We start from the raw sequence: 13,093 nt of genomic DNA, 5'->3' as shown, positions 1-13,093 counted from the left end.
AAAAGCACACAACATCCCAAATTTATTAAATGGTTAAAATACAGATTATACGACATGTATTTATGCAGACAGTATTCTACAACCAGTCAAACGACATCCAGAAAAATATAAACAGGCCAGATACGTTAGTAACAGCAAGATAATGCCATGGTAATACCAATTTCATAATTTTCTTATCATAGAAAACCTAAACAAAGAAAATGACCATGAAACATACATATTGAGTTGTATGAACTAACAAAAGGGACCTCTAATATAACATAATGGATGCAGTATCATAAACAATCTAGGTATTGTCAAAGAAGTTTAACAGTGACATGAATCCACCAAGTCCTTGCTTAGCAATTTGCTGAGCAGAAGCCTCCGAAGCTTGATTTGCAACAGATTCTACACGATTATCCTGAAACAAACAAGCTCAATCAAAACCAACCCACTATCGACGTAATAAAAACCGTTGTAAAAGTGAAGATTAACTTTAATTCCTATACATACCTTGCGTACACTCTTCCGCTTTCTCTGCATAGATTTTCTGATTGATTTATCCAACTCATATCCTAGCATTTTGCCTTTTAGACGACCCTTAGTGGTTACCTTTGATGGGGCCTGAATGTCCTCTGTGCCGAAAACGGTTGAAGGGCCTGTGATGATGCTATTGTGTGCAGTAGCGACAGTGTTATTCGCATCTTGCCACGGTAATCTACTAGCTTGGCCCTTGCATCCTCCAGAACATTATGCAGCATGTCTGCCTCATCATCACAGTCCGTGAATTCCTGTGCAACATTATAGAAATGTGCACACAACTCTCTGAATATGTTATGGCTTTCATTTGAACGTCTAACGTCATGGCTACTCTTAATGTAGGTGTGCTTGCGCTTTATGTTCTTGCTCCAACGAGGTAAAACATAGCAGGAAGGCACCTCATTAACTTTGTAAGATGAAAGTACTACAAGACAGTGGCAACATAATATACCTGCACTCTCGAACAAGTTGCAATCACATCGAACCTCGTGTGTCGAATGACCAAAATGGACGTCAAACGTAACATATCGAGTCGTCTCATAGACTAGTATTTTCTCTTCCACTTTTACCCTAGCGGAGTTGCCATGTTCATCCACGGCACAAATAGTGCAATCAGCCTTCTTACCAAACTCGGTTTGGACATCCCTAAACATCTTGTTGGTATACTCTTTTTGAAATCGTCTCTCGATGGCTGATCTAGTTGAACATGGGATTAGACCTCTCGAGTCTGCAGCATCGTTCTCCAGTTCCTTCTGCTCTTTTGTTCCTAGGACATTGTCAAACTCATGGACGAACTGGACCAAACTAGTCTTACAATTTAAGTATCCACCAAAGAATGAATGCATACCCACTCCTCTGCGTACTCCTCATGGAAGCCCAGAATTGACCCTTGAAAAAGATAGGCACCCACATGTGTCGGTCCTCAAACAGATCTAAAAAAGAAACAAACCCACCAAAAAATAAAACCATGCATAAGAACGTTTTTCCAGAACAGAATACAAGAACACAACAACATCTAAGCACTTCCGGCACATGATTTTCCCAAAAAGACACAAACTTGATAGCCATCTGTTGTGATGTAAGTTGAACTCATCAATGAACTCAGCCCAATGATCCTCGAAATCCTCAACCAACTTAGAGTTCCATATAATGTGTTTCAACTCAGCATTCAACTCTTTGAACCTAGAATAACCTCCAAGCTTGTTGTGTATCTTTTGTGTTATATGCCATATGCACCACCGGTGTCGTGTACTGGGTAGGACCTTCTTAATTGCACCAAACATAGACTTGCATTGGTCTGTGATGATGCCCTTCGGTGCCGTTCCCATGCACTCCAGCCATTGTGTGAACACCCACTCAAAACTCGGGATCTCCTCACTGCCTAGCAGAGCGCAGCCTAGCAAAGTAGACTTACCATGGTGGTTCACACCAATGAAAGCAGCGAACGGCAATCCATGCCTAAAGGACGAACAACTATATTTAGAAACATGAAACTAATAAAAAATAATAAAATAATTAAACAATGAGAATTTAAATATATTTTACCGGTTCGTGCTGTATGTGGTATCAAATGAGACCACCTCTCCATAGTATTCATAAGATGCCCAACACCTTGCATCCACCCAAACTGCACTCGTAAACTTGTTATCCTCATTTATATTCACTGCGTAAAAGTAGTTCGGATTCAACTCCTTCATTCGCATGAAGTAGTTCAGCATCTCCTTGACATCTGCATTGACATTTGTGGATCGGAGTCTTGATGAAATGTAATTCCTGACGTCCTTCTCTGAGAAGCCCAAGTTCGAAGGCCCACCAACTTCATTGGCTAATGCTGGAAAGGTCTTGTTGGGTCGAATGCCCGCCTCATCATTAACCTCAATGATACACTTCGCATGCATTGTTAACTCCCTGTTTTCATGGTAGTGCACCGCCTTCCTAGTTGAACACGGGTGCGAGTGATTTAGTTCAACCTTCAACAAGACCCAATCATGCTTTTCCCTATCGAACTTTGCATATATTCTTGCTCTGCATCCCACACCTGCCATTGTGTTCTTCCGTATGGGTGCCTTCACACGAGACGCCCGGAAACCCTCCCGATTACAATGGATAGATTGGTTGATCGGTTGCTTTGTCATCCTGTCAAAATTTATGGCCCTTATCTTACTTGTGAAACCAACTTTTTTTGCATAGGTCGCATAAAAATCTTGGGCCAACTTCAAATGCTCAAACCACATCCCGACTCTTGGTATTTCATTGTCAGCAAGGCAACTATGGTCTGGTAACTGCAAATCAGTTCAAAATAGACATCATTTTAGCCACACAATGATAAATGGTCTATTCAAACATGCGGTTAACGAAAAACAACAATAAAATAGAATCCGAACCTCGTCAACAAGTTCCGTGTCATGACATTCCAACTCAGTAATTTTCGTACATTCTATGGCCTACAATCAAACATACACAACGTAAGTAGATACTATAATAAAATATCAACTAAATAGATTTTATTAATACTATATCCAAAAATATGATATTAAAATTTATTAATATGCATGAATTAAGCTAAAGTGGCACCTAATGAGTTAGTATTGTGTTAACTATTATTTATATACAGAATGCATAAATCCACCACATATCAAGTATCACTACACAAACTAAAATAGAGTCTTCTATTACCATGTAAACAGTCTCGTTTTTAGCTCCTATAATTTTCTTCCATATTTATCCAAACTTGTTAGTGCATGCATGGTTTGATAGCATACAGATGGGGATTGTAACAATTTTAGTCGCAACCATGTGCAAAATTTTCTTATTTAACACTATACATATATTCAAAACATGTCAGGATGACCTATTAAAGAGGTATTGTAACAATTCATCATATCCAGTAAATAAATTTCTAACTTCATCTTCTTTAGAACTTTTCACATGGTTCATTGAAACTAGTTATAAAAACTTAACAAGAACCCAATCTGTAACTAGTAAGTAGTAACAACTAACTAGTACATTGTATTATAACATTCCACCATTCTAAAAATGTAATTGTTTTCTCTTTTTAGGTAGAAAAAATTCAAACTAATTCTTTCACCGGATCATCCACTTATATATTACACTTTAACTAATAACCACATGAATGAACAAGAACACCATCCAAATTGTTTCGTTTGTAACAAAATATCATAATGGATTAAGAATGTTGAGCTTTTAATAACTATCTAATTTATATGAAAATAAACATACGTCTAAAAGAAACAAGATACATTATTTACCTTGTCCAACTGTTCACTTTCTCCGTCGAACGAATCACCGGTAAAAGAAACTGGCACGAGATAACTCGGTTCAACGGAATTGTGCTCCATTAAAATGGTTGTGATAGGTGGAGACCTTGGGCTGCAGGGATTGCAACGGTGGAGGCCTTGGGCTGCAGGGGCTACACAGGGTGTGATCACGGTGACCTACGCCGGGTTGCACGGTGCACGGGTTGACGGGTATGGTGAAAAAAAATTTTCTCCACTTGGGGGGCTGCCGGACGTTGGAACAGGGAGGGCAGCGTGGGTTGTGGGTGGGCTGGGAAGTGAGCCTTCTTTGTTGAGAAGGACAACCACAAGAGAGAGGAGATATGGTGAGGATATGAAACGTGTGCTAGTTTCCAGGTTGGTTTCAAAAATCTGATATTTTAAATTTTGAAAAATGGTTATTAGTATAATTAAATTAATTACATCATTAATTAAATTTATGAGTAATTTACATTTGTAACCCCATTGTTCATATTGTTCACTAGGATTATTGTTCTCCTATACTTTTCCTAATCCAAAAACCTGAAGAGCTTGTCCTTCTCTTGTTTTATTCTCTTTTCTAAATGTGTTTATAATTTTTATTTGCAGGTGTTGGAAAAATTGAAAATTCTCAATCTTATTCATTCTCATTGCTTGAAGCAAACCCCTAACTTTTCAAAGTTACCTAATCTAGAAAAGTTAATATTGAAAGATTGTCAACAGTTGTCCTCAGTTTCCAACACCATTGAACACCTCAAAGAGCTGCTAATACTTGATTTACATGGTTGTATAAGTCTTCTAGAAGTTTCAAGAAGCATCTACAAGTTGAAAACCTTGAAAGAACTCAATATTTCTTGATGTGTAAAGATTGATAAGTTGGAAGAAGACTTGGAACAAACAGATTCTTTAACAACCTTAAAGGCTGAAAACACTGGAATAAAACAAGTTCCCTATACACTGGCAAGACTTAAAGAACATTGGATATTTTTCTTTGTGTGGCCATAGAGGATTTTCAAAAGATGTGATTCCCTCTATTGTTTTCTCATGGAACTCGCCAACAAATTAACTAACATAAGATTCCTATTGAAAATTGTGTAAAATTTTATGTATCTACAGTGTAATTAAACCCATTATAAATAGTTAATTATTAATGATTAAAGCATACAATGATTATACAGAGATGTGCAGTAGATGAAGGGTCGTGTGAAGATTGTTCATCACTCCATTGGTTGACTTTTAGTGATGAAGGTTCTTCTGTAACTTTCGAGGTTCCTCAAATGGATGGGCGTAACTTGAAGACTGTGATCCTTTGTATTGTCCATCCATCCTTCCTCCCCAGACACAACAAAAGTAGAAGGACATGTTCTTCAAAGAGTTTTCGTCATGATTCGCACAAATAACACTTTTGTTGATTTTGCTCTAGATAAATTAACCTCAACGAAAGATGAGGACTGGCATAATATAATGTCAAATCTAGAAGCTGGTAACAAAGTGGAAATTGTCATTTTAGGATCTGTATTCAATGTGAATAAGATTGCAGTTTATCTCATATATGCTGAACCAAGTCACCACAACCTGGAACAAAGCCATACAGCAGCAGGTATAAAAATAGGAACCTTCTTTTGATATAGATATATAAAAATACTATTTGTAAACTAATATATATATATATATATATATATATATATATATATATATATATATATATCACTTAAGAATAATTAGTTTTATATTTATTATGTTATACAAAAAGAGTTTAATTTTGATACACTGACAGTGTAAATCATTTTACACCGTTGTTCAATCATGTCTGTTAGCCGACTCCACCTAGTGAAACAAGGCTTTATTGTTGTTGTTGCTGTTGTTGTTGTCAGTTTCTTTAGATGATCATTCATGTATTCATTATTGAAACTTGGAAGTAATTATTTTTGCTGACTTGGTGATACACAATTGGATACACATATAAAATTATTTTACATTGTCAATGCATTAAAATTAAATTCATCTGTTAAAAAAAGGCAGTAGCCAATCAGTATATATAACAATGCCAGCAGAAAAGAGAATGTGATAGTCTATGGGAAGCAAGATAATGACACTATGGAGATGAAGGGAGATGAGAATATCATTGTTCCAAGTAGTGCTAAAAGCGTAAGTAATTATAGCCATAACGATATTTGTTTAAGTTGCTCTTTTGTTAGTTGTTATTTATTAGAAAATTTAACACTGAATTTCAACCATCCATGCATGGACTAGCAATTCCACTGGTTTAACAAGATGTAATGTATATTTTTGCTTCTTTTTTTGTGAGCTTAGAAATTTCATGGGGCCATTACTATTCCTTCCTTTTTTTATCTTGCCGCCATTCTGGTGATTTGGAAACAATGCCCATCTCACAAACGAAGAAGATCAAATTAATCAGTTTAAGGTATTATAAACCTATACCTCCTGCTTCCTCAACATGTGTTTAGTAAGAGGTGAAAATCCCTTTAGCTTATCATCAACAAGAACATTCTCTTTTCCGGGATTTGATTTTGTCTATTTCATGGATTTAAATTTTAGGGATACTCAACACTTAAATCAATGTGACAAGATTAGAGATAGCTTTCAAAGCTGTAAGTGAGAATGAATCTTGGAGAAAAAGTAAAAAATCATGAATTGAGAATTAGTGTATTAAACTGGAGCTGAATTTGGAACACTTAACTATCCTAAAATAGAAACTGTCTAACTGAATTTAACCACCTCCTGACCACTTTCATTTTCTTCTTCTACTCTATTATACTTGACACAATGAAGTTTGTTTTTTTATCTTTTCACAACTCACCGCAGGACTAAAGTATGGCTATATCTTAATTGTATTCTTCGAGAGATTCACGTGTGCATTAGAAAGAAGCTTTCAATTAAAAATCCAAAATTTGATGAGATAGCCTTTTATTCCGATACTCTCGATTCTAGTTTCTCCCTTTTATTGTGCTGAAGAAAATGTTTTAATTTGAATTTCAAAGTATTATTATTCACCTTATTTGTTTCTAACGAAATGAATGTATTAATATGTTAGTGTTATTGTTCCCATGTACAAAGTTAAGTTAATAATAAAGGTTGACATATAGTAAAAGTAAAATGGACAGAGGACTATAATGTTTGACAAAGAAAAATGTTGGGAATTGATCTGTGTATTAATTTTTCTTGGGGACTAAAATATTCACTTTTAAAATCTTTGGAGACTGATTTGAGTAATTACTCTATTGAAAAATAAACTGGGGACTAATTTGTCTGTCGAAGTAAAATCTTGAAAATTAATCTGTATATTAATTTGCTTTGGATACTAAAATGTCCGCTTTTAAAATCATTGGAGTCTGATTTGGGTAATTACTCATGATTTTATTTGTGTTTGTGTTATAATTTAAGTAAAGACTTTTAAATTTTTTTTATATAAATTAAAAAAAAAAAACCTTATTTCCAAAAAAAAATCAACTTTAATTTCTGAAATCCGTTTCTTTTTTTGGCATTCAGGGAAAGTTTGCCGCTCTCCTCGGCGAACCTTGTCATTTTCACAAGGTTTGCCGCCTCCTCGACGAACTTCAAGATGCTTCTCCTAAATAAAATCCCAACAAGACCGATTGGGAACCAAAATCACTACTGGTAACTCATCTTTCTCCCTTTACTTTGATCTTTTGCTTACTCTATACAATGTCTGAAATTTCAATTGTTATCTATTCATTATGATGGTGAAATAGTATATGATGAAGAAGGATCTATTGTGTTCAATTTTGCTGAACCAGTATTTATATATACGTCACCTGAAGTCAAAAGTCTAACAGCGTTGAAAAATTTGGTATTGCATGACATTGGTCAACAACACACAAAAAGAGTGAAAAAATCTATTACAGATATTCATCCGAAGTAGATAAAACTTTATTTTACAAAAAGTATATTATAGATTATTACAATTGTTATCACTATTTTGTATTTTTTTATTTGATGATGGTTTTGATAAGAATTTATGTTTTTGTAAATTAGGTATCGGTTACGTGATGATGAGGACATATGTCTTATTAGGGTTTGGCACAACCGTTGGACAAATGTCCATCTGTTGAAATCATTTAGTTTTCTAGTTAACTTGGGTGGAGGAGCGTTTGCGAATATTATTGATGATACCCCCTTTAAGTGGGACGGTTAGGAGAAATATTAGAACGATGGTTGATCTAAATATGACACCTAAAGATAGTCAAGAGGGGTCAAATGTCGAAGATTCTAATGATGGTATGATGCAAGCTGATGTTGAAAGTCATAAAGGTTCTACTATTAGAGACCCAACGATGGAGCCCTATCAAGTTAACCCTAATGACGGTGAAGATGTTGAGGATGAACCAATTGAAATTCTGGATGAGGAGGAGGAAGAGATGAACTACTACGGTGACACACAAATCGCACTGATACAACCTGCTATTTTCCGATCATATGATCAGTCGGATCACTTTTTCTTATTGAATCTAGATGCAATGACTTTAGATTGTTTATTTAGTCAAGGAGGCCCCGTGGATGATCCCATCAATGAGTTTGAGATTGGACAACAGTATGAAAATAAGGAGAAAGTTACTATGGCAGTTAAGATGTATAACATTAGAAAGGGTGTGGAGTATAAGATACTAAAGAGTGACCATTTGAAGTATGATGCACAATGTTCGCAATTTGGTACTGGTTGTCAATGGAACATACACATAGCTTATCCCCGAAAATAGGAAAAATGGGAGGTGAGGAGATACAATAATCCTCATACTTGCATGCAAACATCAATGGGTCAAGACCATGGAAGGTTGAACTCGAAGGTGATTGCTTAGCACAAATTCACAATGGTCAAAGCAGATCTAACCATCAGCATAAGGGTTCTGCAAGGAGGTGTCGAGAATCGCTTTGGTTACAAGGCGTCGTACAGAAAGGTTTGCCTTGCAAAACAGAGAGTCATTGCTAGGATATATGGAAATTGGGAGGAGTCATACAACGATCTTTTTCGATGGTTATTCGCAATACAGATGTACTTACCTGGTAAGATTCATTACATTGCCTTTACTTATAAGTGCTTAATTAAGTAACCACTTATATGTTATAACAAGTGATGGTTTTTTAGGTACTTGGGTGCAACTTGTAATACAATCTTGGCCTTCTTTAGTTGATAGTGTCATATTTCATTGTATGTTCTAGACATTTCTTTCGTGTGTTGAGGCTTTCGAACATTGCAAATCACTTATTTCCATCGATGACACACACTTGTATGGTAAATACGGAGGCACTTTGTTCATGACTATTGCGCAAGATGGCAATTCAAACATATTGCCTATTGTATTTGCCGTAGTCGAGGATGAGACAAAGGAGGCATGGTCATTTTTCTATCTTATCTGAGATAGCATGTCAAAAAACCAACCAGGTCTCTTGGTGATTTCAGATAGGCACAAATCGTTTGATGCAGCGTTGAACGCTTATGGAAGTGGATGGAAACTATCACATGCCTTCCAAGCATTTTGTGCAGGACATATTGCTGCTATCTTCATGACACACTTCAAGAACAAGAACTTGAAGAAGGTGCTTGTTAACGCAGCATATTCAAAGTTGCATAGGGAGTTCGCTCATTATATGCCACTCTAGCATATATGTCATATGCTCAAATCCTACTTATCTAAGGTATGATCTAATATGCTTGGATGACCGCTGTAGTCAATTTCTTCTTGTACGTAATATCCGAGGCGCCTACCAAAAAAAGTAAGCAATCAAACAAAGCGGAGTCCACAAGTAATAAGACAAATTTTGAACATATGAAAGAGATAAGTTATAAAGTATACCACTCGGCCTAGTGCCCTAGTCTGTCAGCAATATGGTCAATCTGATGTCATCTATAAAAGGTATCCTCATACTCTAACATGTTTTGCGTCATGAAACTACAATATGATAGAATAGATTAAAAAAATAATTTTAAATTAACTCGCTTTTTATCAAATATGTTAAACTTAATCTAAATACCTAAACTATAAAATATAATTTAATTCTAAACCATAATCAGTTAAACTGAAACAGAATCTAAATAAAAAAATTAAAATTAACTAACTTATTATTTGTGAACATTGGCAATAAATCTAAAAATTCTAAATACTTAGACCATAAACTATAATTTTACTCTAAACCATAATTAGTTCAAATGAAACAATAATCAAAAAAAAATTTTTCATTAGCTAACATGCATCTTTAATCTCCTACCATAATCATGTCATCGTTTCACATTATCTAAGCTAGCAATAGATGGTACTCTAAACTAACTATATAATCTAATTATCAAATTAAATAATTATCAAACTAATTAAAATTAAAAACTAATAACAAAACATAATCTAACTAAATAAACATGTTAAAATCATAAAATAATATAAGAATAAATGAAATTGAAATTGAAAAGGAACAAAAGAGCAGAATTATCTGAAATTGTCAAAAACGCTGAAAGTGAAAAGTTTCACAAGAGAAGAGAGAGTGAAAAAGAGTGAAAAGTAAAAAATGGGAGGGGACCACGGATTTTTATATTTGGGCGAACCTCCTTGAAGTTCGCCGAGGGAAGCAGCGAACCTTGTGAAAACGACAACGTTCGCTGAGGGGAGCGGCAAACTTTCCCCAGATGTTACAAAAAGAAACGGATTTCAAAAATTAAAGTTGAATTTTTTTTTTTTGGAAATAAGGTTTTTTTAATTTATATAAAAAATTCAAAAGTCTTTACTTAAATTATAACACAAACACAAATAAAATCATGAGTAATTACGCAAATCAGACTCCAACGATTTTAAAAGCGGACATTTTAGTCCCCAAGAAAAATTAATATACAAATCAATCCTCGAGGTTTTACTTTAGCAGACAAATCAGTCTCCAGTTTATTTTTCAGTTGAGTAATTACTCAAATCAGCCCCAAAGATTTTAAAAGCGGACATTTTAGTCCCTAAGAAAAATTAATATACAGATCAATCCCCAACGTTTTTCTTTGTCAGACATAATAGTCCCCCGTCCATTTTACTTTTACTATATGTCAACCTTTATTATTAACTTAACTTTGGGCATATGAACGATGACACTAACCTATTAATACACTCATTTCATTAGAAACAAGTAAGATGAATAATGATACTTTGAAATCCAAATTAAAAAATTTTTTAATACAAACATATTTTTTAAAATAGGACATATTTTAATTATATTAAATACAAAAATATCAAATAGTTTCAATCTTGAATTTCTTGTAGAATAATCTCTAATAATTTTATTGAACATTGTTGTTGTTGTTGTTGTTGTTGAGTTACTATATATATATATATATATATATATATATATATATATATATATATATATATATATAAGAATCTAATGAATAAATTTATCATTATTTTTGCCCAAAAAATATAAAATTATGGTACAATAGTATCGTGTAATTAATAATAATAATAATTTTATTTTACTTTTTTTCTTAGACAGAGAACTGTTATGTCTGATGGAGAAAAATATTAGGAATTGATCTGTATATTAATTTTTTTGGGGACTAAAATATCTATTTTTAAAATTCTTGGGGACTGATTTGGGTAATTACTCTGCCGGAAAATAAATTGGGAACTAATTTGTCTACCAAAATAAAATTTTAGGGATGCTTTTGTATACTTAGAGACTAAAATATCCGCTTTTAAAATTCTTGGAGATTGATTTGGATAATTAATCTAAAATCATTATAACTCCATGAGTATTCTATTTGCATATTCTCTGTACATTAAATTGGCTTTTATATAAATAAAAATATTAAATTATCAAATAATAACCTTAGTTTAGGATTTTTATTTAAATTAAATAATTATATAATTTACGAAAATACATTAAATATAGAATAATTAATTAAATACACAATGTGCCACATTTCGGGTACTGTGAGGGAAACTTAAATATGGATGTATCTTGGATACTAAGACTCTGAACTATGATGCAACAAAAATATGAGGTATCCTGGGTGCACTCAGGATATATTTCGCATGGAGAAACGGGTACTGAGCACCCGGTATGCGTTCAAAAACTTATTAGGATCTCAGTACCCGATAAGGTTAAATGTGGAAACTGGATCACAACACCCAAGATATAGTCAAAGACTTATATATTGGTTGCAGCAGAGATTCTCATGTATTTGAAGAGTTTTGAAAAATTTTGTAACACCTTTAGTTTGAGTTTCTGAAGTACAGATGGCCCCCCCGACAATATGATCGCAATGGAGACATCAACCGACTGCGATTTGGCACATAGCTAAAGCTTTGGATTTTAAGGTTAGGTTTTTTTTTTTAACTCTTTTATTTTCAGTAAATAATTAGTTCATGTAGTTAGGCTTTATTAATTTAGTTAATATGTTAAGTATTTTGAGTTTGTTAGTTAGAAGTTCTATTAACTTAGATAGGTAGAGTAGGTTTTAATATTTTTAGAAATAATTTTAATTTAACTTAGATAATATAATGGTTAAATGTAAAATAATATATTAGTTAAATTAAATAAATATATTATTCAAATAAAATAGTTGTTAGATCACATTTTTTTTTGCTAAAACCTATAGTTGGATTGATATCATCTAGAAGACTACCAGTTAAGTTAGAATAGTGCAACATGAATGATTTATTTTTTAAATGTGGTTTCATGTTTCTTTTTTATTTAATACTTTGAATATTAGTAATGAATATTAATGTTGTATAAAACATAATATTTTACTAACGATATTTATCTACTAGTAGGGACGGATCCAGAAATGATATTATGGGGGGCCAATAACACATATAATATTAAAAATTATGTAAAAAAATTATATAATATAAGATGTATTATAAAAATATACGGATAGAGAATATATTTTAAAGTAAAAAAAATATGTGTATACTTTTTACTAACGAAGTGGTCGATTCTTCGTATCATAAAATTCACCGATAATAGAATTTGTGTCAAAATTTTCAACAATTTTATTTTCAATATAATTAAAAGACAATTAGCAAGAAATTCATCTTTTATTTTGTTTTTAAGTTATTTTTCACAATATTCATAGTTGAAAAAGATCTCTTAATTGTAGCAGTTGAAACAAAGAGAATTAATACCAAACGAATAAAAAAAACGGCCACAAGAAGAAAAAGAATTCATTTTATGAAATTTAAAAATTTTTATTTAGTTAAAAAATATTAGTAATAATATCTTTTTCAGATTTTTTTAATATTGTTACTTATTTTTTAGATATTAAAAATTATTAATATTTAAATTAG

The 13,093-nt window shown here is 33.0% G+C and overlaps 2 protein-coding genes across 2 annotated transcripts; one reads left to right on the top strand and one right to left on the bottom strand.

Moving 5' to 3' along the window:
• Positions 1-587: 587 nt before the first annotated feature.
• Positions 588-3,878, bottom strand: LOC107627581 (protein FAR1-RELATED SEQUENCE 5-like). The gene is made up of 5 exons (XM_016330414.1): positions 3,789-3,878; positions 2,904-2,963; positions 2,065-2,801; positions 1,473-1,977; positions 588-1,313 (listed from the first exon to the last, which is right to left on the bottom strand). The coding sequence occupies exons 1-5, from the start codon at positions 3,876-3,878 to the stop codon at positions 588-590; spliced, it is 2,118 nt and encodes a 705-aa protein (XP_016185900.1).
• A 4,766-nt stretch (positions 3,879-8,644) lies between these two features.
• Positions 8,645-9,191, top strand: LOC148575109 (uncharacterized). Its single transcript, XM_088506061.1, has 3 exons — positions 8,645-8,837; positions 8,920-8,936; positions 8,994-9,191. Exons 1-3 carry the CDS (start codon positions 8,645-8,647, stop codon positions 9,189-9,191), a joined length of 408 nt encoding a protein of 135 aa, XP_088362187.1.
• The last annotated feature ends 3,902 nt before the right edge of the window (positions 9,192-13,093 follow it).

Source organism: Arachis ipaensis, chromosome B2 (genome assembly GCF_059453495.1).
Source record: "Arachis ipaensis isolate K30076 ecotype BB chromosome B2, ASM5945349v1, whole genome shotgun sequence".
Lineage (NCBI taxonomy): Eukaryota > Viridiplantae > Streptophyta > Magnoliopsida > Fabales > Fabaceae > Arachis > Arachis ipaensis.
The sequence above is the reverse complement of the archived record's forward strand: the minus strand, read 5'-3'. Positions and strand labels throughout refer to the sequence as shown.